The sequence below is a fragment of the Alternaria rosae genome (assembly GCF_020736505.1).
Source record: "Alternaria rosae strain MPI-PUGE-AT-0040 chromosome Unknown BKA58scaffold_10, whole genome shotgun sequence".
In the NCBI taxonomy this organism is placed as follows: Eukaryota; Fungi; Ascomycota; class Dothideomycetes; order Pleosporales; family Pleosporaceae; genus Alternaria; species Alternaria rosae.
Window position 1 is genome coordinate 1,418,571 of NW_025763579.1, and position 27,494 is coordinate 1,446,064.

The 27,494-nt window shown below is 52.8% G+C and overlaps 12 protein-coding genes across 12 annotated transcripts; 5 read left to right on the forward strand and 7 right to left on the reverse strand.

Moving 5' to 3' along the window:
* Positions 1-357: 357 nt before the first annotated feature.
* On the forward strand, positions 358-4,485 carry BKA58DRAFT_322834 (uncharacterized protein; the record flags this gene model as incomplete). Its single annotated transcript, XM_046167881.1, has 2 exons — positions 358-3,901; positions 3,953-4,485. 2 exons carry the CDS (start codon positions 358-360, stop codon positions 4,483-4,485), a joined length of 4,077 nt encoding a protein of 1,358 aa, XP_046021561.1.
* Positions 4,486-5,341: 856 nt separating this feature from the next.
* BKA58DRAFT_443901 (uncharacterized protein) lies at positions 5,342-6,046 on the reverse strand (the record flags this gene model as incomplete). Its single annotated transcript, XM_046174020.1, has 1 exon — positions 5,342-6,046. The coding sequence occupies one exon, from the start codon at positions 6,044-6,046 to the stop codon at positions 5,342-5,344; it is 705 nt and encodes a 234-aa protein (XP_046021562.1).
* Positions 6,047-6,593: 547 nt separating this feature from the next.
* On the forward strand, positions 6,594-7,402 carry BKA58DRAFT_47457 (uncharacterized protein). The gene has a single exon (XM_046175333.1). The coding sequence runs from the start codon at positions 6,636-6,638 to the stop codon at positions 7,104-7,106; it is 471 nt and encodes a 156-aa protein (XP_046021563.1). The 5' UTR covers positions 6,594-6,635; the 3' UTR covers positions 7,107-7,402.
* A 295-nt stretch (positions 7,403-7,697) lies between these two features.
* BKA58DRAFT_323433 (armadillo-type protein) lies at positions 7,698-9,971 on the reverse strand (the record flags this gene model as incomplete). Its single annotated transcript, XM_046167914.1, has 3 exons — positions 7,698-9,144; positions 9,192-9,549; positions 9,602-9,971. 3 exons carry the CDS (start codon positions 9,969-9,971, stop codon positions 7,698-7,700), a joined length of 2,175 nt encoding a protein of 724 aa, XP_046021564.1.
* A 230-nt stretch (positions 9,972-10,201) lies between these two features.
* On the reverse strand, positions 10,202-11,539 carry BKA58DRAFT_392909 (uncharacterized protein). The gene has a single exon (XM_046171040.1). It carries the CDS (start codon positions 11,205-11,207, stop codon positions 10,317-10,319), a length of 891 nt encoding a protein of 296 aa, XP_046021565.1. The 5' UTR covers positions 11,208-11,539; the 3' UTR covers positions 10,202-10,316.
* Positions 11,540-11,668: 129 nt separating this feature from the next.
* On the forward strand, positions 11,669-12,633 carry BKA58DRAFT_47491 (uncharacterized protein). The gene is made up of 3 exons (XM_046175334.1): positions 11,669-11,744; positions 11,791-11,971; positions 12,025-12,633. The coding sequence occupies exons 1-3, from the start codon at positions 11,707-11,709 to the stop codon at positions 12,289-12,291; spliced, it is 486 nt and encodes a 161-aa protein (XP_046021566.1). The 5' UTR covers positions 11,669-11,706; the 3' UTR covers positions 12,292-12,633.
* A 181-nt stretch (positions 12,634-12,814) lies between these two features.
* On the reverse strand, positions 12,815-13,370 carry BKA58DRAFT_405575 (uncharacterized protein; the record flags this gene model as incomplete). Its single annotated transcript, XM_046171907.1, has 2 exons — positions 12,815-13,240; positions 13,290-13,370. 2 exons carry the CDS (start codon positions 13,368-13,370, stop codon positions 12,815-12,817), a joined length of 507 nt encoding a protein of 168 aa, XP_046021567.1.
* A 1,740-nt stretch (positions 13,371-15,110) lies between these two features.
* BKA58DRAFT_392913 (uncharacterized protein) lies at positions 15,111-17,659 on the reverse strand. The gene has a single exon (XM_046171041.1). The coding sequence runs from the start codon at positions 17,281-17,283 to the stop codon at positions 15,274-15,276; it is 2,010 nt and encodes a 669-aa protein (XP_046021568.1). The 5' UTR covers positions 17,284-17,659; the 3' UTR covers positions 15,111-15,273.
* BKA58DRAFT_392915 (small nuclear ribonucleoprotein F) lies at positions 17,660-18,447 on the forward strand. Its single transcript, XM_046171042.1, has 3 exons — positions 17,660-17,851; positions 17,903-17,943; positions 18,010-18,447. The coding sequence occupies exons 1-3, from the start codon at positions 17,846-17,848 to the stop codon at positions 18,242-18,244; spliced, it is 282 nt and encodes a 93-aa protein (XP_046021569.1). The 5' UTR covers positions 17,660-17,845; the 3' UTR covers positions 18,245-18,447.
* BKA58DRAFT_392916 (uncharacterized protein) lies at positions 18,448-21,912 on the reverse strand. The gene has a single exon (XM_046171043.1). It carries the CDS (start codon positions 21,719-21,721, stop codon positions 18,500-18,502), a length of 3,222 nt encoding a protein of 1,073 aa, XP_046021570.1. The 5' UTR covers positions 21,722-21,912; the 3' UTR covers positions 18,448-18,499.
* A 3,068-nt stretch (positions 21,913-24,980) lies between these two features.
* BKA58DRAFT_322831 (uncharacterized protein) lies at positions 24,981-26,471 on the forward strand (the record flags this gene model as incomplete). Its single annotated transcript, XM_046167880.1, has 1 exon — positions 24,981-26,471. One exon carries the CDS (start codon positions 24,981-24,983, stop codon positions 26,469-26,471), a length of 1,491 nt encoding a protein of 496 aa, XP_046021571.1.
* Positions 26,472-26,513: 42 nt separating this feature from the next.
* On the reverse strand, positions 26,514-27,412 carry BKA58DRAFT_47561 (uncharacterized protein). Its single transcript, XM_046175335.1, has 3 exons — positions 26,984-27,412; positions 26,743-26,924; positions 26,514-26,664 (listed from the first exon to the last, which is right to left on the reverse strand). The coding sequence occupies exons 1-3, from the start codon at positions 27,399-27,401 to the stop codon at positions 26,557-26,559; spliced, it is 708 nt and encodes a 235-aa protein (XP_046021572.1). The 5' UTR covers positions 27,402-27,412; the 3' UTR covers positions 26,514-26,556.
* Between the last annotated feature and the right edge of the window lie 82 nt (positions 27,413-27,494).

The following is a 27,494-nucleotide window of genomic DNA, read 5'->3' on the forward strand; positions in this document are numbered from 1 at the left end:
GGTAGCCTCGAGGATATGGGTGAGGGAGCGATGGCACTAGGAGTGCTAGCGCGGAGCTTGTGGCGACTGAAGGCTACATGGCAGTTCCAAGATTGCTGGTGTCGTGGTAAAGGCGAAGAGTTTGGGAGGCTAGAGAGTTTGCGAGCCGGGTGCAAGGCGCGGCAGGGCTACACTGGAAGCGCAGCGGAAAGTGCTACCGGGCTGGAGTAGGTAGTGCAGTCAATGTCAGCAACTGTCGAGCTGTTCTGTTCTTCTTCATCTCATCGCCGTGTCTGTGCTGCACCGCCACAACATCCCGCGAACCTGTTTCCGCGCTGATCCTTACCCGCAACGGCAAAGGCGGCCGTCGTCGTCAACATGAGCGGGCATGGCATCGTGCGTTTTTCGAAGGCCGCTCCCCACAACGTCCTGCTGAACAACATGGCCATGGCGGACGCGACCAAGCCCGTCGTAGTCAATGCGCCCGAACGCCCGGGCTTGACGAGCAGCACCTCGGGGTCGTCTGGCGACTCGATGGACGAGACGACGTCTCCCGGCGAGCCTACGACCCTCAGCAGCAGCCGCGACCAAGTGGCGCCTCTGCGCGAGCCCCAGTACTCGTGGAACAGCAACGCCAGCTCCTCGCGCTCTCGCGGGCCTGCCATCATGACGGACCTGCCGCCGCAGACTCCCAACGGGGGCAGCGGGCCCAACTCGTCCACCAGAGCCGCCCGTCCAACACCCGGCCGCACCATCAGCAGCGCATATGCGCCTGCCCGCCGCCCGCAGCAGTTCTCCCTCAACTCGTCCGCCCACCGCCAGCGCAACAACTCGGCCACGCGCTCGCGCCGCAACCCCAACGCCGAGTACCGCGCCCAGGAAAAGGCCTACGTCCAGCGCATCCGCCAGGAGGACCAGCAGGACGACTTCTTCGACCCGGCCCTGCGCACCCCGAGCCTGGGCTACAGCACCGACTCCGAGACCGACGACGAATCCCCCTCGACCGCCGACTATGTCGAAAACGACCCCTACGACCAGGAGACGCTGCTCTACTATGGCAACGACGACATGCAGCCCTCGATCGAGGAGCTCAAGATCCCCGCCAACCGCGAGCGCCTCGAGTGGCACTCGATGCTCGCCAGCGTCCTCACCGGCGACGTGGTCAAGCAGGAGAAGAAGCGCCTCATCGGTAGCACCGAGCAGCAGGGCGACAGCACCATGAAGGCCGAGATCTGGATGGGCATCCGCGCCAAGGTCTGCGGCCGCTCGCTGCAGGCACAGAGGCGTATCGTCGACGACACCCGCAGCAAGATCCGCGCCAACCTCGAGAGCATCATCTCGTTTGAAGTCGGCGGAGAGGCCGAGGCGGGTCAGACGGCCGCCCAGCAGGTCGAGGACATTGTCAAGAAGATCGAAAAGGTCGAGAGCGTCTACCCCACGCGCCAGGCGCTCGAGGCTGCCTATCCCCGCGCTGCCTCGCAGCCCTACAAGGACGCCTGTGACGCCGTCATTGCCTGGCACAACACCATCGCCCTCATCAACACCGAAATGTCCATCCTTAAGAAATGGGTCGGCAACGAGGAGCTCGACTTCACCAAGCCCCGCCCGCGCTCGTCCCAGGACCACCATCTCACCGACGACTCTTCGTTTATTGACCGGATACTCAAGGAGGATGGCCTCAAGTCCCTGCAGGGCGACACCAATCTTCTGGCCCCGCTCGAGAAGGTCATCCAGAAGGCCAAGGCCACACTCATTGCGAACGCCGAAGGCTTTGCAGAGAGACATCTTCCGCCCTACATCGAAGAGCTGCTCACCCTTATCAACTTCCCCTCGCGTCTGCTCCAGGAGATTATCCGCGTTCGACTCTCATACGCCAAGAAGATCAAGGATCCGTCACAACAGGGTGTCATGATGGCCGAGCAGATGATTGCGCAGTTCCAGATCCTGCTTGCCATGGCTGGCCAGGTCAAGGAGAGCTACATGGTAATCTCACGGCCGGAGCCTGGCTGGGATCTGCCCCCGTGCATTGAGGAGAACTTCGACACGGTCGTGCTAGACGCCCTCAAGTTCTACTTCAAGATGCTAAACTGGAAGTTGGCCGCCAACAAGAACACCTTCAAGGAGGCCGAAATCCTCGAACAGGAGTGGGACTTTTGCAACAAGCTCGGTCGACAACTCCAGGGCGGCGACGTCGAAACTGCAGAACAATTCAGTGTGCTCACATCCAAGTCGCTCACTCGTCTCAGCGCTCACTTTGAGCGAGAGCTGCAGCGTCGACCTGACGAGCTCACGGGCTCTGAGATGGAAAAGCGGTACAAGCAGATACTAGACTCTGTCCGTGTTCGACAGCGTAAGCTGTTTCGTTTTTCCAGAATTCTCACGCAGCGCTTCGAGAACTGCACCGAGTTCAATGTCAACAACATCGACCTAGATGAGGAGCAATTGCAGGAACTGTACGAAGCCCTCGTCGCCACTGGCCACTTCCTCGTTGAGACTACCGGGGGAAACAACACTGGCATCTATATCGTAGCATCACCGACAGCACTCGACCGACCCAACGACATTCAGTCGCTTCTGACAACCTGCTACCACGCCGAAGAGGCTCCAGAAGACCCCTCCAACCCCTACGTCTTGATCATCCGACCAGAGCAGCCCCTGTACTGGCCGGGCAAGAAGATGTCAGCCAACATCATCGAGCCCCATCTAGACCTCAAGCCTGGTCGGTTAAGGCTCGTTGCGGATGGCTCCCAACAACGTCTAGCGAACGCGAACCTATCATTCCTCTCGTCAATAGGCATGGAGCTCACTACCCTAATCGATCAGCGCGCCAATCTTCCCCGTGTCAACGCAGAACTGCAGAAGATCAAGAAGACGGCATACAAGCTGTCCAACACCATCATGGACAGCGTCGAGATTGTCCGCAGGCAAACAGTTGGTCTTGATTGTCAGGATCTCATCCAGACTTGTTTCGCTTTCGCGACGGAATTCGGTCAACGTTCCGTCCTCTACATGGACTACAACCGGAGGGCGATGAACAACATCAAGCTAACCAGGCTGGCACTCGACTGGGTCAGCTTCATTTGCGACGACTGTATCGCTTCGGACCGGAAGACATTTCGCTGGGCTGTCGTCGCTTTAGAGTTTGCCATGATGATGACCCGCGGTCAGAACATCCTTTCCATCAGCGACGAGGAATACTCACAGCTACGACTCAAGGTCGCTGGCTGCATGTCCGTCCTCATCTCCCATTTCGACATCATGGGCGCGAGGTCGACCATCGCAGCTCAAGCCGAGCGACAGCGCCTCAACGCTATTGCTGGAAAGAGCCTGCTCGATCCAAAGAACGCAAAGGATGACGATGAGTCTATTGAGATGACTCAACAACAGTGGATGCAAAGGCTCGAAGAGATTGACACGTTCCGCAAAGACAAGGAAGCCGAGCGCCAGGCTCTTGGTAGGGTGCTGGAGGACTCTAATGAAGCCGATCGAGCCCTGACCTACCTGTCTTCGTCTGCGACAAACGTCACACTTCGATGGCAACAGGGCCAGTTCGTCGGTGGAGGTACATTCGGATCCGTCTACGCGGCCATGAACCTCGACTCCAACCACCTGATGGCCGTCAAGGAAATTCGTCTTCAAGATCCACAGCTCATTCCGACGATCGTTGCTCAGATCAGAGACGAGATGGGTGTACTGCAAGTGCTCGACCATCCGAACATCGTGTCTTATTACGGTATCGAACCACATCGAGACAAGGTCTACATCTTCATGGAATACTGCTCTGGCGGATCGCTTGCTGGGCTGCTTGAACATGGACGTATCGAAGACGAGACCGTCATCATGGTGTATGCGCTTCAGATGTTGGAGGGTCTTGCCTACCTACACGACGCTGGTGTTGTGCACCGCGATATCAAGCCCGAGAGTAAGTTAGCTTCTGGTCCTTTCATGATTCGCTCTTGCTAACAAGATCCAGACATTCTGCTCGACCACAACGGAGTCATCAAGTTCGTCGATTTCGGCGCCGCCAAACTCATCGCTCGCCAAGGTCGAACCCTCGCCGCTGAACACAGCGCTACACGTCAGGGCCGCCAACGCTCTATGACGGGAACACCGATGTACATGTCCCCTGAAGTCATTCGGGGTGGAAGCACAGGTCGCCACGGCGCTGTCGACATATGGTCACTCGGCTGCGTGATTCTTGAAATGGCTACAGGTCGCCGCCCGTGGGCTTCCATGGACAATGAGTGGGCCATCATGTACCACATTGCCCAGGGTGACCCACCACAACTGCCATCTAAGGAGCAACTCAGCGACACTGGTATCGACTTCCTCAAGAAGTGTTTCGACCGCGACCCGAACAAGCGAGCCAGTGCGGTCGAGCTGCTCCAGCACGAATGGATCATGACGCTCCGCGCTCAGCTCAGCCTGGAGCCAGCGACGCCCAGTGATAGCAATTCAAGCAGCGGAACACCACAGAGTAGTAGGCAAAACTCCAGCTACAACTAATCCTTGACGCCCTCATCAGCATGCTTCGGCATGAACTCTGATGATGTTGGCTGATAGTGCATAGTGGCTCGCCGCCTTTCCATACACAGGGCCAGTCTCGATTCTGGTCAAAGCCTTCTACCCTCTCCAGATACCGCCTCAGCAGGTTCCGGTGTTAGTCCCTTGACTATACCACCTGGCTCCTCGTTTATTGGAGCTTCACCTTTCCGACAATTCAACTTCTCTGAACCTTGAGATGCTTACCTACCTGTTATCTCGCATCCCAACCTACGGTACAAACTGTCGAGGACTCGTAGATTGTACACCTTATTGTTCCTCTCTGGCCTCGATCCCTTCCACTTCCCGCTAGCGTCTCTTGGGAAGTATGGGTAGGGCGTTTACATGGTTCTCTTTCCCACTTTTGTTTCTTTTGTCAGGCGGTGTCTCCTTACGTATGACTACCGTCGGTTGGGCATTCTGTTGTAGGTGTTTCTGCATTAGCGAGGGCGTTTCTCCATATCGTTATTGGTATGAGCTTTACTGTTGGTAGTCGTCTTTATACATCATGCTTGCCTGGGTGGCTTTGGCGAGCAACACTTTCTCTTATTGTCTAATCGTCCAGATGATGAAGGCGATGCGGTATATACTAAGCAACGATTGCCCTGCGTGGCTTATACATCCTTTCAACACGTGTGCTCCTATCCCTTCAGCGTGATGCTTCTCAATGTTATCAGATCGTCAGGCATGTAAGTTGACTAGCATCATCCGTATCACCGTCGTGATTTATGCGCACATGCAATGTACCCGAGCTACATATGCGTACAACATATCCATATTTTCCTCATGCACCCCGATCCTGGGAAACTCGCACCATGCTCTAAACCATCCACTCCCTCAGCACCTCCTCCTCTACGTCCCTCACCAGCACATGCACATGCTCCAAACTCCTCACACTCTGCAAATCCGTCGTATTCTTGAACCAAATAACCTTACTCCCTTCCTCTTTCTCTCCCGCCTTGTCCCTAAACTCTCTCTTCACAAAATCCTCCACCATACCCCTCCCCTCCCCACTCAACGCGCCCTTTTCATCTACCGGCAGCCGCTGCTTCAACCACGCCACAATGTGCTTAATACCAGGCACAAACGCATACGTCCAATCATTCCTCAGAATCCTGTAATCAGCAGGATTCGCAAATGGCGTCTTGTTGACTACATCAAACCGCAACGCCCCGCTTTTATCTTCGATCGGTTCCCAGAGTAAGCGCTGATCGATCAGATATGTCATTACGCTGCCGTACTTCTGCTTTACGTGCGCTGTCCACGCTAGATACGCTTTCAAGGCGCTGGGCCAGCGTTTCAGCTCTTCGAGGCGGTTAGTGCTGATGAGGTCGTGCAGATTGGACCAAGAGTGTGGTGTAAAGTCCGAGTCGGAGAGGGAAAGCTGTTGCCAATCTATGGCTGTGAGGGCGAATGGGGGGTCGTCGCGGGGAAAAGGCAAGGCGGTTGGGTCCGGGTTGGATTTCCATTGCTGTTGGAAGATGGAGGGGAGGGAGGATTCGTCGAGCGTTTTGGAAGAGGACATTGTGGTGGATGTGTGTTTTCAGGTATGTGTGTAGCCTCGACGAGCGGTGTTGGGATGATATATTCGCGAGTATGCAAGCTTTGTAGCTTTGAAAGTGATACCGAAACGGCGGCCGAATTGATCTCAAGGAGAGACTGTGAGTGAGTGAGTGAGTGAGTGAGTGAGATGAGGTGGGCGCTAAGGTAGATGTATCAATCATATGGACTGTTGAGTCGTGTTATCAAGTACCGGTACAAGCTCGGGTTGACAGGCGTACTTGCATAGTCCGGCGGAAGCGATTCCTGATTTGGGTTGCTAAGATAAATGGCAACGTGTGGTGCACATCGATGTTGATGAGAGGTATGAAGGATGCGGGAAGATACTCCGAGCATGAACGATGTATGAAGCTAATGCGTTTTCGTAAAGATGTGCGGCAAGTAGGGTGGTTGTGGTTTGCGGAAAGAGCGAAGGGTGCCTGGCCATCTAAATGCCCCGATCGCGTCCGGTTAGTAGCAACAGCTCATTGCCTGCATGGCGAACGAAGATGAGAGAAGAAAACATACAGATGCGTCAATTCCATTTAGTTGATCGCACGAACATTGTTTGATGAATGAACCAGAATAACCTCAGCTTGACTACAGACCACGATCTTACCCACCTAATTCTCGTCATCAGAACTCCAGTATTCATCTTCTTCACTAGCCTGTCTCTCGGACTCAGTTCCATCCTCGTCGTCGCTATTAGCAGCGTACCTGCGAGCCCGAACGCTCCGTCCATCATTGATGTTCTTCTCGTACTTATTCCCATCATCCTTTGCATCGCTCGACTCTTCACTAGAGCTACTGTCGCTATCATCGTTGTAGTCCGCAGCGTGTGCTTCAGCGTGTGCTTCAGCGTCCTGTACGCGCTCGATTTGACGTCTTCAACAGAATCAGCACATGCTACAACGACCCTACAAGGTTGTGCGTACTCAAGCTCGGTGATATCTTCGTTCCACTTCGCTACGTCTTCCATCCGTTTGTCGGCTTCATTCTCTACGCCTTCGTGGACACCGCCAGTCCATTGTCCGTTCCACTCGTAGCGACGGTTTGCTTCACTGTATACGATGCCGGGTCAGACTTTGTGTCTTCATTGGAATGTGTAAGGTCATACTCTAGAGCCCAGCCTCGAGCTTCACGGGCGTTCTGGAGTCGCACCCCCTTGCTGTCATGATTGTCTTCCTCATCAGGAGAATAATTCTCCCCATCAGCGTCCACGTCATCGCCGTACCTGTAGCGACGGCGAGCTCGTGCGCCGTTTTCTTGGGTGATCTTGTAGGCTTCGTGCTCCCGAGTGCGAGGGTCGTCGACATCGTAGCCGTCGCTGTCGCTATCACTGTCGCTGTCGTAGTCCTAGGGCATACTGGGTATGGTTTCTGGGAAAATGCAATACGGAGGGAGGATATAAGACAATGACTGATGAGTGATGAGCATGTACTTCACCCGACCTTGTACATGCTGCCATCACAAGGCCGTATCTCAGCCTGATCGTGCCACTTGCATCATAAACCGCCTAGTTGCTTCGTCCCTATTTCGGGAGATGGGAAGTTCACAGAAAGAACTCCAAACCAGAATGCATGAGGAAAGCCTTACATGGGTATCATCATACATGTTCGAATCAAATATATGCTACTCTACAACTTTTCGAGCAAAATCTTCGCTCCAGCGTTTCCTCTAGGAGCAGCGTCTGACTTGTCACCCTTGTTTTGCTTCTTACTCTTGGGCTCCCCGTTTTGCGCGCCTGGAGGGTTGGCAGCCGCCTCTAGCGCCTTCTTCTCCTTCTTCAACGCTTTCAATACTTCATCCTTCTTGGCGAAGCCTTCGGCTTCGGTCATGGATACCACGACGAAGGAGCCCTGACCAGTCGCCCAGTTGACCAGGTTAGACTTGATATGAGGCCAGAGCAAGTCTGCAAAGCCGAGCGCAGGCTCTACTGGAACGACCTTCTTGGTGGTAGGGTCGAACTTGCCACCTTGTACCAGCATCTTCAGCATGTTCTTGCCATGACTAGTAGCCTTGTTGTCACCGGCGGAAGCAGGCAGCGCGGAGTCCAGGATCGACTGTGATAGACGAGCGACCTCTGTTAATGCCTCCTTGCGCTTCGCCGGCTCCACCTCTGGGGCTCCAACGAGAACCTCGCCCATGAATTGCAGGCCGAATGTGAAGGAAGCAAAGTCAGCAGCGCGGGCGGTAACAGCCGTCAGCAGCTGCGGCTCGATGCTCTTTGCGATTTCTTGCGAACGGATGGTTGCGTCCTTCTTTGATGTAGTCTGGCGAATGACATACAACTCATTCAATCGATCCCGCGTGTTGTCATCCAACAACCATTTTGCATCTGTGGCAAACGGGTATAGTAAGACTGTGCGTGCGCGAGCATCATTGACCAGGTTCAACACCTTCTCGGGGAGGGCATCGTTGCTGGGTAGGAGTTCGCTGAAGATCGACTTGGCGGAAAGCTTGGTATCATCAGTGACTGCCATAGCAGCAAGAAGAACGTGATGGGCGTGTTGATCGAAAGCCATTGTCTCTACTGTGTCCTTGTACGGGCGCAGGAAGAGCTTGCGGTCCTTGGCTGTGCCGTATGCGAAGCAAAGCGACACCAGTCGCGACCCTGATTTTGTGAACGCGAGGTTCTTCATGAGATCTACGTTGTCGGCTTCTTCGCCCTCCTTGGTTGTTGGGTCCGGCTTAAGGTGTTCGAGGAAATCATTCGCTTGTTCGGTGCCGGGTTCGCAGACGAGGAAGTATTGCAACATGGCGTCGTGGAGCATGGTGAAGCCGGTGAGCTTCTTCTGAATAAGCGAGTTGATCTGGTTCTCCAGGTAGCCCATGATAGGCTTCCTCTTCTCCGGCGATTCTTTCAAGATGGCTGATAGCTCTGCGCTGTCGGTGCCCTCGGCAGAGAGACCCTTGATAGAGAACTCGGGACCATACCATTCCCTGAGAAGACGGTTCTTCTGCTCTGGAGTGGCTACGGCTCGGTATATGTCGTCTACGATCCATGCGGCTTCGGGGTGGTTGATCATGCGCTTGACGTGGCTGTAGAACTCGGTGATGACAAGGTCGCGAATTTCCGGGTCACTGCGATCGGTTAGACGTGCTATGCCGTGCGTTGATAGTTTACTCACCCCTTCTCCACCAACTTGGCGATCAAGAACTTGGAGTACTTGCCCTCAGCCAGGACTTTGAATTCGCCCTTCAGCTCCCTCGCAATCATTCGCCTCTGCTCCATTTTCGAGTATTTGATGGCCGTCTGGATGACACGCACAGAGTCGTGCTTGAAGACGAAATCCTTGACTCTGCCAGTTATGATCTCGAACAACTCCTTGACGAGCCCTTTCCTCTCTTCCTTGTCAACATGCGACTTCAGCCTGAGCTTTTCCCATAGTTTCTTGGATCGTTCGATGATGTCGGCGTTTGGTTTCGCGGCCTTTCGTTCTCTGGCCAGGGCCTTTTGCTTCGCATGCGCCTCTCGCGAATTGTTTACTGGAGGGACAGTTAGCTAAAGGATGACGCAGGGCACATGGCTCTGTCTTACCATTCAACTCCGCCAACTTGGACTCTACGCCCTCGCCCTCGGGCTTATCTGAGGCCTCGTTGTCATCTTTGCGCTTCTGGGTCTTGCTGTTGGACTTTGTGGGCTGTTCGTCGCTGCTCTCGGCGTCGCTCATGTCGACATCGGCACCGTCAGCCGCGGAGAAGCCGTAGAAGCCATTATCCTTTTCGCTCGTATCCGACTCTTCAAAGTCGTCGGAGCTCTCTTCCTTGGTCTTCTTCGCCTTCTTGACCGGCTTGACGTCGCGCTTCTTCTCGCTCTTCGTGGTGGGCTTGTCGACCTTGACTTTTTTGCTCTTGTCCTTGACTTCGGACGCACTTGCGCCAGTGGATTTGCGTTTGATACCGGCCATATTGGGAAAGTCGTTGTCGTGTCGCAGTCCTCAAGCTCGAGGTCGCAAAAGTTCGCGACTTCCCGAACTTTTTCTGACAAGCGGGCCGGGGTGCTCTTCTAGCCTGCCCCCTTTGAGACTAGTGCATTTGGCGAGCGATGTGCTCCACATGCGCGCGTTTCGCCGTCTCTCCGAACGTCAAGATCATTCTTTCCAGACTTGAAGCATGAAGGTTATGAAGTATGAAGATGTGTGTGGAAATGTAAATTGCGAATAGTCTCGCCTCAAGCCCCGTATTACCAGAATATCTGAGTCTATAGCATGCTGCTTCGAACAGTCGCAACGTATTGATGAGCCAAAAGCCACTCAGAGCTCGCTCTTCCACGAATGATCCTCCGGTAAGCCCAATTGCCTTCGTTGCGCATTCAGTATGTGTTGCAAGAATATCGGCTTGATGCTGAGTACGCCAACAAGACTCAATAGCAGCATGAGTATAACGCCCAAGCCCACACCCAGAGCTACAGCATCCTGCTGCCTGCTCACCTTCCTGAACCAAGCCTTCGTGTCCTCCAAAGCGATGTTCTCGTCATACGATCGCCGCGCACTCATCATACCCGGTAGCCCATCAAGCGAGCGGTGGTTGAACTGCTTCTGGTAATCGGCGAGCTCTTGCTTCTCAAGCTGCTTTCGCGCCCAGGTATCCATGGTATCCCGCTGCTTGAAGCCGTTCTCTTCGCCATCTTCATGATCGTGATCAACATAGGCGATTGCGTCACCAGTTGCTTCCTCCGTGCTTGCGGACTTTCCTCCACTGATCTGAGGTACTCCGAAACCACAGCTAGTCTGCACTTTCTGGATCTTCAACACGATGATAGCTCTTGCGCCCGTAATGTCGACTTCATCACCGTTCTCTGACGCCATCTTAGCGCGCAATTGCCCGTAGTACGGATCCCACTTTTCGACTACCCTTCCTTTGCAGAACAGTCGCATGATCTGTGGCGAGGGTCCAAAGGAAGAGAACATTACTGTGACACGGCCATTCTCATAGACGTGAGAGATGGTCTCACACCCGCTGCCGGTCGCGTCCAGATAGGCAACGGTGTTCGGTCCAAGAATAGAAAAGGTTCTTGATGGATGGCCTTTTGGCGAGATGTTGACGTGATCTCCAGCCCAAGGAGCGCTGGCCACGAAGAAGAGCGGTTGACTGGAGATGAAGTCGATGTGGTTTTCGTTGAGAGACGGGTAGAATTTGACCATGTTGAAGTGACGGAGATTGGAAGCAAATAGCGGTCAGGATTGAAGATGGTGGCCTAGTATGGGACGGTGCTGAAGAATGTAGCCGGCAAAGATGTCGTTCGGGAATCTGACGATTTGCAAGAAGGGTCGTAGCAAGTGAAAGGAGTTCTGCGGGAACTGCGTTCAATGGTCGTCTCAAAGTGGAAAGGGGAGATCCAGGCCTGGGAGTCGTGATCTGCCGGCTTGTTTAGTTGAACGGTAAGGTCAGAGTGGTTATGCGGTTATGCTTTATCAGACGAAAACAATGGAAATTTGATGATATACGCGTTCTTGTATATTTGCAGTGCAATGCGTGATTAAGATTTGGAGCGCAAGAAAGCTGCGATGCACGGTAACACCGCCTTGCTCTTTGCGTGCTAGCTCGAAAGCAGCTCGCGTGCGAGTGGGGGCGGGGCGCATCACCAGAAGCGCAATGAGATGCGACGGGAATCTATCCAACGCTTACATTAACACAAACAACATGGTGCTCGCACTAGCATTGAAAGCAGAGCTGAACGGGTGAGTCTCTCTACCTTCACGTGTCTGTCCCACTAACACCCCTCAGCGTAACCGACCTCCGCCCCAATGACACGGAAGACACGCCCTTTTTCTACACATTCAAAGTCCAATGCACGTCATGTCGCGAAGTACACCCCAACCCCGTCTCGGTCAATCGCTTCGAGATGAACGAACAGAGCGGCAGCAAGGGTGAAGCCAACTTTGTCTGGAGGTGTAAGAACTGTAAGGTCTTTCTGCCCTACACCCATCTCTATGCCTTAAACACTGACATGGCCTACAGAGAGAACACTCGGCGAACATCACAGCCGCGCCTACCTCCTACGAACAAAGCGACCCACCAAAGAAGACCAACATCCTAATGTTCGACTGCAGAGGTCTAGAGTTTGTCGAATTCGTGGCTGAGGGAGAGTTCCTCGCGACAGGCACGGAATCCGGCACCAAGTTCTCAGGTATCGAATTGCCTGACGGCGAATGGTACGACTACGACGAGAAAGCTGGCGAGGAAGTTAGCATCACGAACGTCGAGTGGGAAATACGTCGCGCGTAGATTGCGCAGGGAAGAGGAAGATTTAATACGGCAGCTTGTACAGCTTGGAACAGTGCACACCAGGCCTGGTATAGTCGAGCTGATAGAACAAGAGGAATGCAAAGAGGTGGCTATAGTACATCATGACAGTGCCGAGCGAGTCACACGCACACATCAAGAGAGGTGGTACTATGTGCACACAAAATATGAAGGCGCATGTACATCAATAACGACAGCAATGCTCAACAAAGACTGCAAAGGGAGATGCAACAAGTTGCGCACGTTGAAACTACACATCAGATCTCGTGAACAGCGAAGCTATCGAACATAAGTATATTGGAAGTACTAGACAGGCATACAGCCCTACGCATATCACAGTTTTACACCCCAGCTACCAGCCATAATGAGTCAGCGACGGTGGAATCTACCTCCAAACTCTACCTACAAAAACAGCAACAAGATCCTACAAAAAAACTACAAAATTGTCAGCGTACAAGGTCAACGAGGATAGCTAAAGCAAACTCACCACAAAAGACCGAAACACTCAAGACCAAGTAACGACTGTAGTAGCCTTACCAAGCTTGAAGCTATCCTTTGGCTTCTCTGTCTCGCGCTTGCTCCACGTCGTCTCCGAGTCCGAATTCTCCAACGTCTGGCGCTTCTCCTTCCCCCAGCTGACCTCGGAGCTAGGCTTTCCCAAATCGATGGTGTCGGGTTGTGGGATCGTGTCGCGCTTCTCTTTGCCCCATGTTACAACTGTCTTGGGCTTGCTGATAGTAAAGGTGTCTTTTGGTGCCCCGAAGGTGACAGCGCGTTTCTTATCTTTGCTCCAGATGATCTCGCTGGTTGGGGGCCCGAGCTGCATATCATCTGGGTTGGTGGGTTCGTCGTCGCGCTTGCTCCAGATGACTTCGCTGGAAGGCTTGCCGAGCTGGAAGTCGTTTGGATTGGTTATGCCGAGGGTTTGTGCCTGCTCGGCGTCAGCTTCAATACCTGTGACGACGAGGGAGTCTGGTTACCTCAGCTGAAGGCACAGGTGCAGCGCTGCTCACACCAACTAACACACCAGCAGCAAGAACGGATACAAATCGGTACTGCATCTCTACCTTCCGTCTGGTTCTTTTTTAACGTCGAGTACTATTGTTGGGTAAAGACAAGAGGTCGGTGGGGCTCGCTTGCAAGGCAAGAATATCAGGATCTGGGGTTGATATATCAAGGACGAGATACACGAGATCGACACGGAACCGGCATGCTACTTCATTTATACGAATCATTTGAACCAAAGTATAGACACACCTTTGCCACTTTGTAGCTTCCCGAGATGTTAGGTGAGTAGTTGGTGTTCGAGGCTGTTGGATACGGTTCGTGCAATTTGGGTAAAGTATTTGTGCTTCCTGTTGTGGTTAGGAGATATTTAGGCCAGCCAGCCTCAAGCAAGTATGCAGATGAAAGGGTATGCGTGACTGGGGGATTACATGTGGGGTGATTGGGAGATACGACATTCCAGAGGACTACGTTGGGTTATGTTGCTAGTATTCGTTCTTGGGGATTCAACAAGAACCCCGCATACGAGAAAGATTGGTTAGACGTCTACTAGCTCTCCCAAGTCATAGGCCACTGTTTTTCAGAGATCTTTATCATGGGTCTTTCCGACTTGTTGCCTAGCGCTCTATCCTGCTCATACCCAAACGTGTCAACACTTGTTACGATGGCGGGAATGGATAGAATGCTGTCCCAACATTCTCTTGTTGTGTCTCAAGTGTACCTCATTACAACAACCCACGCTGCAGGTAGTCGCCTTATCACAAAAGAGGATAGATGCAGGGACTTCCAACATTCACAACTCGTTCTAGCCCAACCCACACCTCAATCTGCGTATCCAGCATTTAACGGCTTCCCTGCAGAGACGCCCCTGCACACGATGATTAGTATTCAGTAAGGGTTCGCCTGTACGTCCGAGTGTGATCGTCGCACGACACAAGAGGTCTCGGCAGAGGTGCCATCTACCGTCAATGCAATATTGTGGGGTCTGGTCCCCTTGGATGGCATGGGGACATGAGAAGCCTGGATATTCAGGCAAACGCGAATGAGTTGTAGGCATGATCCAAAGGTCTAGAACAGGCATCAAATCTGGAGTTCGATGGAGTTTACAGGTACTCGCTCCTCGCATCGCCCTAGACAAATCATGAGGTCAAAGACACGCGAACAATGCAACATAGATATCGTTGAGGCTGGAAGGAACGGCTTGCAGATTCTGGGGAAGGTGCTTGCACGATCGATTGGAGGCTAAGTAGCGATACAAAGCTTCCGCATAGTATGCTCGTCCTAACATCTCTGGTGGAATGATCTCCATAGTGCGCCGGTCTATCTTTAGACAAGAAGGCAGTATCGCCCGACACGACTGCCTTTCCTGGCTAGAGCGAAGACGAGGATATATCAAACGTCCCTAGTCATATGAGCTCTTCAATCTGGAATAAAGATCAGGAGATTCTTGATTGAGACGAATACGAGAAGAAGAAGATTCGCGCACGAAGGGAAGCAATTCAAACACGTAGTAGCAACAAAACATGACAAACACGAAAACGCTACCGCCCGTGCTAACGAGAAATTTGTTGGTGATGAACAGTAGTAACAGTCATGTTGGTGACAAGCCTGCTCAAGCGAGAAGGATAAATGAGGCTGCGGATGCAGTTAATCTAAATAAATGAGTCATCAAACAAAGAAATCTCTCGGCAAAGTAATGGTCTGGTGACACCTTAGAATGGGAACGCGATAAGGTTTGTTTGGTAGCGGCTCGTCATTGTGCCAAACATTGGGATGTGGTGGCGGCAAAGGAGTCACGTTGGCATGGCCTGTACCAGACGGAATGTTGCTACCGCTGGTTGGGCGAGAGTTTGATGTGACAAGATTGTCTGCTATGCATTCGAAAGTAGCGCTATCGTAGGGCTATGGTATATACACTAGTATACATGTGAAAACTCGTACTGTACATATGGTCGCCTTTCAAGGCTCCGGATCTTCAGGTCTCTCTCCAAATTCCCGCTCCAACCATGAAGCCCAAACCTCTTTTGGGTCAGCCGTGTTATGTGCGATGTCCTCCACTGTATCCGGCGCGTCAGGCGCGTGTTGAGTGAATGTAGTGTTGTTGTCCTCGTCTATGCCTTCTAGCGTCTGCTCTGCCTCCGAATCTTTCGAGTCCTTGATGTAGGCGGAAGCGGCTATCATGACATTATCTGCGACCCAGGGGGGAGCGAGATACTGTTTCTTCTTCTTTGCCACATGCTCATTTCTTAAGGCGAGGTCGAGGATCTTATTGCGATCGAAGCCTTCGGTAGAGATGTCCGTCAGGATCTGGTTGAAGGCGACCGTGTTGCCGGTGATGGAGCACAAGCCTAGCATTTGACCGTATGCTTTAATCATGTCTTCATGATTCACTCTGGCCTTGATGCTACTAATTTCTCCCCAGATGTATAGGCCCCCTTCCCAGTCCGCGCGGCGGATACAGTCGTTGAGCATTCTCGTCAGACCTTGAACGTCGAGACCCCAGCCGTCCGCTTTCATCTCGTAGTAGATATCGAGCGCTCGGTCGAACCCTGCGAATCTCATGACACCAGTTATGAGGGAACTAAACACCATGGGTGTTGGGTGGACTTTCTGGTAGATCTTCTTTTCGTCGACCCTCACGAGCCGGCCATGGCTGGCTTCATTAACGTTGACTTTGGGAGTAGCGAGCATAAGCCCGTCGCCTACACCTCTCATCCTGGCGACGAACCTCGAAAAGTCTTCAGGGTTTCCATGCCTCAGGGAGGCGTAGTGATTGAGTATTTCTCGACAGGTAATCTCGTTCGGACGTATTTTGTTGTAGTAGAGGGCGGGTATCACACAATCTATGAGTTTTCGACGCCGCCACCGTCGGAAACCTACCAGCAAAGTGTTGAACGTCTGTAAGTCCGGTGAGGCCGATGAAACGAGGAGGTTGTGACAGATCTTTGCAAGCACGACAGCCTCTTTGCGGTCGTTACCGTGTATATCGCTTTCAAATAAATTTTGAATGCTCCGATTCATCTGGGTCGTAATAGCGTAAAAGTCTCCATCCACGTCCTGATAGTATTCCGGAATTCCTGGATGATCTGGGTGAATTTTAGCCTGGGCAATCACGTCTGCCGGACTATCAACAGGAACTTTGTGGAGGTTTTCAAGAGCCTCTAGGATGTTTAAGCGCGCTTGCTCACGCTCCACAGCATTCAAGGCTATAACGTCCCGGATCTGATGTGATAAGTTGTCGGAATCCACATCCCAAGCCTTGTCGAATCTAGGCACGTTGTTTTTGTGCAGTAGTTCGTGTATAAGGAGACCGGTGGAAAGTTCCTGCATGGCCAGCTTCTTCCACGAGTGTCGCCTTTGTAGGGCGTTTACGCGTAGTGCGTCTGGCGCCCACAAGGACTGGGGCGGCAAGTTGTAGCGTATAAGCTCAGGGCCGGTATTTGTTGGGAACTCCAGAAGCTGGACACCTGGGAACCTCGAGTCAAAACGCAGGTCTTCCCAAGCCAGCTCAGCGTAATCGCGGATTTGCGACTGGATTTCTTGGTCTTCCAAGATTGGATCCTCATCCAGTTCCATGCCTACAATGCGCTCCAACGCGCCCCAGTCAAAGTCGTCGGGCAGATCGTCGAAGGTCAAGCCATGATGTCCATCCGACAAGCCGATAGATTCAGTCGCCGTGTTTGTGTCTTTCGCTCTCTCTCCTGGCGGCCCGTCACCCGTAGATTGGGCTAGTTGCGAAAAGGCCTTCTCCCATTGTGTGTTCCTAGCGGCTTTTGCTCTCGCATCGATAGCCAGTCCTGCAGCGAATATGGTAGTGTATACGAAGGTCGACGTTGGTGTACCAATTGCCCACGTGCGGCGAAGAGCCGTCCGCCCGCTGCGCCTAGCGAGAGCGCCGGAGGTGGAGACGCATGATATGCATCTGCAGGTACCCGGGTTCGACGTTGCCCGGGACCAGATGGCTCGCATTGCTACCGGGGCATGCTGCGCGACAAGTGGAGGGGCGACGAAGGACCGGGTCGCCGGCGGGGTGAGGAGACGGCGCACCGTGGTAGGCGCAATGGTGCTGCTGAGAGGAGGCAGCTATGAGGATCCAGCTGGGGTATGGCGGTCGAATGAGTGTGGCTGGAGGTTGTGATGTCGGGGTTTCGCAATTGTTGTACTCGTCCGGTCATTCGAAGAGGGAACAATTTCTTAGCGCGTCCGCTAGTCGCGTCGCTCTACACCTTGGACAGTCGGTAGGCATTGGTGTGGAAGAGCAATGGAGGTGAGTTCATGGTTGATCATTATTGTGACGTGAGTCTAGGACAGGAGAGTGCGAGTCTCAGTTATCCTCTAATGCACCTTCCACCACGAACCATCTTCTGTTGCGCGGCTTCCCCGCGGTGAAGCACGGTGACCAATCGGCGCTACCTTTTGCCGATGACTTTCCAAAGCTGCAGGCACGACCGCCATAGCACCACGACCCTCACTGCTATACCTACCAAACTCACGGCTACCCGACAGCAAGCCCTGAGACAGAGTCGCAAACATGGCTGTAAGCTATCCCTCCTGTTCACCAGTCAAGCGCAAAGCTAACACCCATCAGGCAGTCGCACCCTTCAACCCGCGTCCTTTGCTCCAAAGCTTGTACGTCGCACACCGTCACCTCTCGAACCACCGTTACCAAACAAACACGCGCTAACATACGCGCAGAGTCGACAAAGACATCGTTGTCAGGTTAAAGTGGGGTGAGACCGAGTACAAGGGCAGACTCGTCTCGGTGGACCTCTACATGAACATCCAGCTGTCCAACACCGAGGAATTCGTAAACGGCGTCAGCTCCGGCACTCTCGGACAAGTTCTGATAAGATGCAACAACGTCCTGTGGATCGGAAAGGCCGAAGAGGTGGAACCCAAGGCGACCAAGGACACGGCCATGAGCGGTTGAGACGCTCAAGACGGCAGACACGATGCGCGAGACAAACTGAAAATCGCAACACGAGCGCCCGGCGGCGGCGCGCAGAGGCTGTCTGGGAGCAAAGCTCACATGCGCTCGCAGCAGGAAGGCAGTAGGTGTGCTCCACGTAGTATGCGCACTGAAGATACCACAGAGCAGATAGGCGCACAATTGGAATGGGTAAAAGTCGGGATACCACGCTTCGGTTGTGAGGCGCTACAATGTTACAACTATTCAAGCTGCCAGCTATTCGATCTCCTCTATGATCATCCTCGTCTTACCCTCCCCATTACCAGTCTGAGGCTGGACGTCGAGCCCTCGGAGATTTCCTTCTAGCCCAAGATCTGGTCCTAGCCTCAGGCCTTCATCTCTGATCTTATACAGCTTCTTCATCCTCATCGTTTCGAGACCCTCCACGACATTTGTCGCATGGTCTCTTACGAGCTCGTCTGTGTCTTCATCCCTAACCCACTTCACCACTCGCTCGACCTCTTCCTGCTGCTTCAAGTTCAGACCCACCACACTTTCCTGTCCACTCTCGATCCTTGCGTCAATGGCGCGCAGCAGGCCCATTATGACAAGCACGGCCGAGCGACGCAACAACGCCTTCGAGTCTTCTCTTTCCATAGCAAGAACTAATAACACCATCTGCAACGTCGCATCAACAACAGGCTGACGCAGAACGTCCAATCGGTGTTCCATGACAGTAGACAGCACGCTGAGCGCAGAAGCACGTATACGGACGTCTTCCTCGATGCCAGTATCCTCCCATCCACCGACAATCTTCTGCAGCATTTCGTACTCCGCTTGTTCTTGCGGGTCTGCGCCCTCGGGCTCGAGAACATTAGGTATCGGTCCGCCCCAGGCAGCCTCGCCTTCATCTCGAAGCTTTCGTTCGCTATCCGCGAGTTCGTTTCGTGCTGACAATGTCTGCGTACGTTGACCACGCCGACTCGCCAACGAAAGACAAGCTTCCGTGATCTGCTTTGTGCACCGATGCAGTACCGCGCCATGCTCAGGCGAAGCCCAAAAGTTGTCTTCCACGACAAAGTTGTTCAGAACTTCTCCGACCCGTAGCCTAAAGTCTAAAGCATCCCTCAACTCCCTCTCTTTCTCGTCTGTGTGCCTCCCTCGCGCTAGCTTTAGTGATCGCTCGTCGATGTCGATGAACGCGTCGACTATTATGCCGACCACGGGCTTTGGGGCGCGTATGGCCAAAGTGACGAGTACGGGTATGGCGGCCAAGTGAACGTAAGACTCTGGATCTGCCAGTGAAGCTGACAAGAGCGTGTGCGTGAGAGATGGTATGTCGATAGCCGGAAACGCGATAGGGTTTCTAAGAAGCTTGTGCACAGTGTTCAAGGCCCATGTTCGGTTTGGGGGATCGGGTGATTGCAGCTCAGCGAAGCAAGTCTTCAAGGTTTTGCGATGTTCGTTCAGTGGGTCAATTGTTGATTTCCCTGTCGACGACGGCGTTGTCGTGGTGGGAGCGATAAGATGGAGAGCCGTGGTGGCGGAGTTGCTTATTACAGACGATGTGGATGACTGTGACTGCGAAAGGTATGCTAGCGATGGAAGAAGTGCATGTAGCGTCTCGATGACAGTAGGTGTTTTCTTGAGGTCCGACGATGCAAGCAGTGTGTTAAGGATACTTAATGCGAATGACACCAAGTCTTCATCTCTGGCCTCACCCTCTTCATTCTCCTTTGTCATGTCTTGTTTCCGTACAATGTCGTCCAGCATTGCCCTCTTCGATGTACGCAGTTTGTCTGACTTATCTTTTCGAGCTTTGTGCTCGCTCACATGGTTCTGGATCAGCTGTGCGACGAGATCAATTATATGCTGTGGACTTCTGGCAAAGTGCTTCTGGAAACGCTGCGCTAAAGCTTCCGATAACTTCGCATCGACAAGCGCAGAAAGAGGGTCGGCGTCGGAATCGTCGTCGATGAGCGTTTTCGTCGCAGGTTTCTCTGGTACGAGCCACCGCTTTGTGGCGTTCACGAAAATGGACCCAGCTGTGTCGTCGGAAACTTTGGCTTCCGTCAAAAGGGTAATGAGAACACCAACTCTATTGTCCAAGTCGCTGATGCGCCCGAATATACCTTCCATCGTTCCTATTCCTCCAGTCTTGTCTGTCGTGCGAGTGCGAATTTCGACACCGCCTTGAGATCCAGGACCGAACGTCCAGGTAGCATCGCCCTCCCAGAAGATGTTGGTCGCAACATTGTCAATCTGCTTCGTATCGCAGGCAACCTCCATGTATCGCGACAAAATGAGGCTTGGAAGCATGCTCCATTCCTTGTCCAGGGAAGGCCTGTCTTTCGCATAGTTGAGCAACGTCCAGAGAGGAAGTATGATGGGATGAATGAGACGTCGAATCAGTCCGCCGTGAGAATATGATGAAAGAATAGTCTTCAGTCGTCTCAGCGCCGTCTTGAGCTCCCCTTCCTTCACGATGGCATACTCAGATCTCGATGGGCTCGTATTTTTTGGGTGGATTGCTTGGAACAGGGGCTTCGCAAAGGTGTCCCATCCCACGGTTCCCGGTGCGCCAGTCGTCTTCTTACTCAGAATGCCACCGGCAATGATCTGTCCTGCAGCGCGACTCAGCTCTTTACCCTCGCTACCATCTAGGAGATGCAATAGCTGAGGAGATATCTTTACCAGCCATTCATCCTGGCTGATGCCGCTCGGTGGCAAGGCTAGTAGCTTTGAAGCTTGCGAGACAGCCTCTAGTGGAATTGGTATCTGCGATTGTGGGCCTGACGCGCTCTGAGGAACGTGAGAGTTCTTCGATAAGTATGACAGCGAAAGGAACTCGATGATATGGCGAACGCCTTGGGCTCGAATGGGCACCGATGAGAGCTCTGAGGATATGGCAGGTTTGAGCCAGACAGGAAGAGGCTGCTGGAGGAACGTAGTCAAGATAGGGAGAAGTCGAGATGTTGGGGTGTCTCTCATGATGTGCTCGTATATCTTCGAATACCTGGACTTCGCTGTCTCAGACGACGTAGGAGAGTATGATAGCTCAGCCACGGCAGATATGATGTCGGGGAGGATTCTCTGGGACAAAAGTGGCTGTACACCCGAGCCCTTCTGCTCCATCATAGGCAGAAAAGCTTCCATGACGGCCGCCAACGCGTCCAAATTGTGATTCGGAGGCGTGAATATTACAGCGGTCAGCACTGACCTTGGCCGTTGACTGAAAGCGACACCGGAAGACAAACGTGGGATCACTGCGATAATGGTGATGAGATCTACGAGACCGTACACCACACCGGCGAGCGATGCATCGTAGGGTGCATTTGGATCTGCGGCTAGGTCTGCAGTGTTGATGGCCTGGAGGTGGACGAGCGCTTGCTCGACAAGAGTATCAGTAGGCACGTCAGCACTGTACTTGCGGTTCTTATCGACAAACGGGCCGATGAAGTTGGCCGCAGCATCCACTGCATCTTCGACCGCTCCCATCGTGCTTAGCGGTGCCGCGAAGCCGGGCGTAATGTGCTGAGCGCAGCCGTGGGTATGATGGTGGCTGTTTTGCCGGAGCTTGCTGCTTACGATAGATGTGCGAGATCCACCACAAAAGTTCTAATAGTCCAATGTTGTTCTCAAGATCTCTGAGGATTTGCCATCTATTGTTAGGTGAAATAATGCGAAGGTCAATGGCAACGGGCAGGCGGAAAAGGACATTGCTGATTAGTCAGAGAAAGATGAGTCGCACGTGCTAGCGTCAATATGACGCGAATTCTTGGCGCGAGCCGACGCGTCTTCGCTCTGCTCATGCCGACATGAATTCAACAACCACCCCGATGTACCCATCGCCACACGACGTCCATCTCTGTTCAAACGCTACAACTGCTCATCGCGTCTCGATTGGATCCTGAGCCATGCACGCGTCACCAACATCTTCTGACAATGTCAATCGCGGCGGGACTGTCCCGTGACGCTCCCTTTGGACACAACTTCTTCTCTCGCTTGCTTGCAAGCACCCCACAAGTCACTTCCCCCACAGTTACCGATGTCTGTCTTCCATTTGGAATGCGGTTCGTCCGCACCTCACGCACTTGCGCAGTCATCACACGCCTGAGCCTCTTAGCATGGTCTCAATGGGTCGTTTGTATGTTGTCTGGGCGCTTCGGTGGAAACACCGGGGTTGTGTGTGAGGAGGGCAGGCTCGGATCTTAACCCTAATCATCTTCTGGTATTCGACGTGCTTTGGCACGATGAAGAGTATCGCGGTCATGTCGCCGACCTTCCGAATAGCCCCTGCATATTGGTCTGCTCAGGTGGACCTACTTGCCTGGCGTGCAAAAGGAAGGCTCGAGGTACGGAAGCGAGAGCTCAAATTGGGATGACATGTGCCTGTCGGGGTATTAAAGTTCTCGCACGAGGACCACGTCGGCATCTCATCTGTACAACAGACTCTGGTCACGAAAGATAGCTTCACGACGAACGCGACGAGGCGAAAAGGAGAGCTCTGAAGTCAGACGCCGGTCACCTCACCAGGGGATCGACTTTGGGTTTCATCATCGCGCTTGAACCACAGTCCCTTCGATTCTGAGAGCCATACAGGAGCTGCAACACCTGATGCCGACTATCACCATGTGGCCAGCAGACGTCATGCCTACAGCGACAGGACAGAAGAAGAGCGCGGTTTTGACATTGATCGAGCCAAACATACAGACACATCAACTTGTTCGGCTTTGGCTGGCGTGAGATCCACTCGTCGGAAAGGCGAAAGCCTAGCGAGGTCTCGATACGTCGCAGGTTGGTGTTGTCAACTACGGCGGACCGTCGCGCTCCGGATCTGATGTCTTGAAGTTTGAGACACGAAGAGTCTGCTGTGCCTACATGTGTTGGATCAAGTAAGTGGCGTTTGTACTTATGGCAATTTGTTCGAGCCGGACTCGTTTATGGCGACGGATTACCCGTGCATCTCACCCACATGGACGAAAGTCCTGATCAGATCTCCAACCTCTTCCTTCATCTACTACGTTACGAAGCCGGTGTCACAGTCTTGTCACTCGACACCAGCCACTCTAGGGTGATATCTGACCAGTCGCGTTAGTCGTCAACAAGTATGTTTAGCATACGTGTATATTGGCGAGCGTCTACCCCTTTGATCGAACAGTTCTTTTGCTGTTGCGATCGTCGATGCGGCTTTTGAGGATGTCCTTTGTCCGTATTATCATGTCCTTCGTTTCTCATGAGAGCGGAGCGGAAACAAAGACTAGTCTCAGGAAGTCTTGTCACTACGAAAAGAGAGAAGCATCTTGGCTTAACAACCCATGATGATTGTGTCCATTGGTGAGTGTTGCGTGTCTGTTGTGCTAGATTGACTAGGATCTTGTTTTTCCCGCAAGCTGGAGCATGGAGACGATGGTCTTGCAGCGATGAGAAGAGCTGCTAGTGTTGGAGTTGCGACGGCGCCTTCTATGGAAACACGATCGCACTGACGGGACCTACAACCTCGGATTCATCAGTCGGCATTCTCTGGTTTGGCCATGCGACAAGAGAGCTGAGCATGAGAGACTGGAAACCCGTCGACTGCATACTGGTGGACAGTGAAAGTCACAACGCAGTACTTATCGAACCAGAGAGTGAAGATGGGACCTCTCACGAGTGAGGCTCAAGGTCTAGACCTGTCTGTCGACATTTTCTGCGACAAGCTCCTGCGGGCTCTTCATTCTTCCATCCAAACATGCTTCGCGGTCATGTCACCACCTTTCTTCGCTACAGTCTCTTAGCCCATGCCCTGGATGCATTCCCGCTTGTTCACCGACGTCGGTCTTGGATATGTGATTGGTGTGAGAATGGGAGAGCGTGGTATGGTGTCATCGTGGGTGGTTCAACGGCTGTCCTTCGGGATGGCCCGACTCTTTTTCGATGAGTTTGCTGCACCCTGACAGTCAATACTACGCTAATCAACGCAGGTCCCGAAATCGGCTCTGTAGTACTCTAATGCTCGTATTGACGCTTGCAGCTGCAGCGGGTGCAACCCGTAGGTGTGTCAGCCCTCAGCCAAGCGAGTTTGTACCCATTCAGCCTATACGAAGACGCTACAAAAACGTGCTACCAAGACCGCCACATTCTTTACGCGACCCTCCATTCTCGAAACATTGTCCATCAATATCTTTGGACTTACAGATCCGACCGCGAACTACCGATCCCAAGCTACCAAGCGTGATCATTCTCGTCAGTCTGAGCCTTCGGTTGGAGCGACATTTCCGACTCTGTTGCTTGGCTCGAGGCCTCTTCTAAACGGTGAAGAGGGAACAATTCTCGGTATTCATTGTTGCTGGTATGCACCAATAGGCAACACGTTAGAGATGAAGCCTGGCAGAGATTACGAGGGCATGATTCGACGTACACGCTGCAATGCCGCGTATCAGAGGTAGTACAATGCAGACCCTATTTTTGAATGACAGAACATCTGTGAGTAAGCGATACTGCTTACTATTCTGGGTATATATTAGCGCGGCGTTATGACAACGGCCGGCTCTTGTGCTACCTGCGCTCTCTCAAAAGACAGAAGCGACGTTTGATTCGCGCCTCATTGTGACTGCAAGTACATGCATCACTCCAAACGCACTCTTGTTTACCATCTTCAAGCGATCTCAGACTACGTCATCGACAGCTGTAGCAATCTGATGATGGGTATAAATCGAGGTGTAGCCCGCGACGATCTCAACAACACTGCTTCGAAATCTTCTATCCGGAGCTGAAGATGTTGGGCTTTTTCATCCACCTTGCCTGCGCGTTGACGCTACCGTCCTTGGCCCGCGGTGATACTTGTTCATCAGTCACTTCTCTCGGTTACATCAATGTCACATATGCTCTCAACCTGGCCTACATTGAAGAACAAACCCAGTACTGGTCTACTTCCTGCTCTGCTCTCCTTCCATCATGTATCATCTTCCCGAGAACGGTGGAAGAAGTCTCGACCGTGGTGCAAATCCTTGCAAACACCACTGAATCCTTCGCCGTCAAATCTGGTGGCCACAATCCCAATAATGGATGGAGCAGTGTAGCTGGTGGCCCGCTCATCGCTATGGAGCACTTCGACCAAGCCGACCTAGACCGTAACACAGGTGTCGTCGACGTAGGTCCTGGTAACCGACTTGATGGAATCGCTGCCAAGCTGCAAGGCACGGGCTGGACGTTCGTCGGTGGACGAATCGGTAACACTGGAGTAGGCGGACTAGTACTAGGCGGAGGGCTTAGCTACATGTCGACGCAGTATGGATGGGCTGCGTCAAGTGTGCTCGAGTACGAGATCGTCTTCGCCAACGGCACAATCGGCTACATCCGTAACGACAATTACCCCGATGTATTTGTCGCGCTCAAGGGAGGCGGCAACAACTTTGGCATCGTAACGAACTACAAGCTGCAGGCTCACCGACAAGGCGACATCTGGGGTGGCAACTTAGTGTATCTGCGCACGCCGAGCAAGGACAAGCAGCTACTCCAAGCCGTTCGTGACTGGACGGAGCACAACGAAGATGACAATGCTGCTGTCATAGTCACGGCGGAGCGAGCGAATCTCAATGTGGTCGACTCTTGGATCATCTTCCTGTTCTATGACGGTCCAACGCCTCCACCCGGACTTTTCGACAACTTCACCGATATTAATCCCTTGCTTGACACCACCCGAACACGCACCTACGCCGATCTGATGGCCTTGAGTAACTGGGTCGTGATCAAAGGCAACGTTGTGGACATCGCCACAGAAACAATACCCTTACCTTCTCGCGCCAATGCTGTCGAAGTTATGGAAGGTCTGCACAAGCACTGGCGCGATATCTCTGACACCGCACTACTCATACCTGGAATCGTAGCATCTATCGCATGGCAGCCATTCCCCAAGAAGATTGCGCAAAAGGCCCGAGAACTAGGCCCTGATCTCATCGATGCTGATGCAGACGTCGACCGCGTTATTATCGAGATGAACTATGCCTTCACGCCGCAGTCACTGTATGAGCAGATGGCTGACACTATGGAAGCGACCTATTCTGGTGTGAGGAACAGGGTTCTGGCATGGCAAGCCGACGGCAAGTTGCCAGAAGCGTATTTGCCTATTTTCATGAACTATGGGTTCTTTCGGCAGGATTACTTTGAGAGGTTGAGGCCCGAGAGTCGGGCGTTGGCGAAGAGGGTTGCGGATTTGGTGGATCCGGCGGGTATGTTCAGATCACGTACTGGAGGCTGGAAGCCATGAGCTTGGAATGAGTATAATATGATTGAGTGCATCGCTTGATACGTAGGTAGTGAACGAGACCGTTATTCCGAGAACTGCTGCTTCTTTACAGATCTGCTGGGGGTCGCGTAATCTTTGTTAAGTGGTCCCCGTTTAGCTCCTTCATGATCTTGCCTAGGCCTTCATGACTGTAGTCTTTCTCATTCCACATGTCCTGCTTGAATTCAGTAACAAATTTTTAAAATCAATGAGCTGTTGCGCAGAACGGTACTGTGCAACGCTTCTAGCGTACCTTGTGATACCGCACCTTGCCCTCTTGATCGAGCGTCAGTGTAATCAAGCTGTTAACCTTCTTCGAAATCGGCAAGGGTTTGGGTGTGTACTCTTGCTGCAGCTTGAAGATGATTTCATCGGGCTTGGAGGAAACGATCTCTGTCTTGATCGTCCGACTACTCTTCATGAGTTTAGGAATGCCTGTTATGTGTCAGCAAAGCATTGTCTCCATGTTCTTCTCTAAATCAGGGATTACTCACCATACCACTGCCCAGCGATCTTGTATCTCGTATCGCAGTAGCTCCATGGATCATCGTAGACCGCCTCTTTGCCATACACCATCATGTCTTCTTCGCTGGCGCTTCCAGAGTAGAGATTGCATATCGATTGTACTATTCTCTCCCTCCCAGGCTCCAAATTTATCGAACTTTCAGGGTGCGGCTCGTAGTCAACCCCCGAAGGGCTGTTTTGTGACTCATCGGCGTTGTGGGTTAATGCGATAGGATCGGGTCGTTTTTCGAAGCCACTCTCTAGACGTGCAGCAAGTGTATCCTTTCCTGATTTCCCCGTAACTGGAAGTGTCATATCTTCGGATGGAAGAACGAAAGTGAAGCTGTGCGAGATTTGCGGCTGTCTCAAGGACCGCTGCTTTTGATGAACGCGATGTCTTGACGTCATGGCCGGCTGCCTCTAGGACCAATCCTCGGAGCGCTAGCTACGCAGCGTGGCACGCCTCATCTGAACTACCCATCACTTGCAGCAAGTGGCATG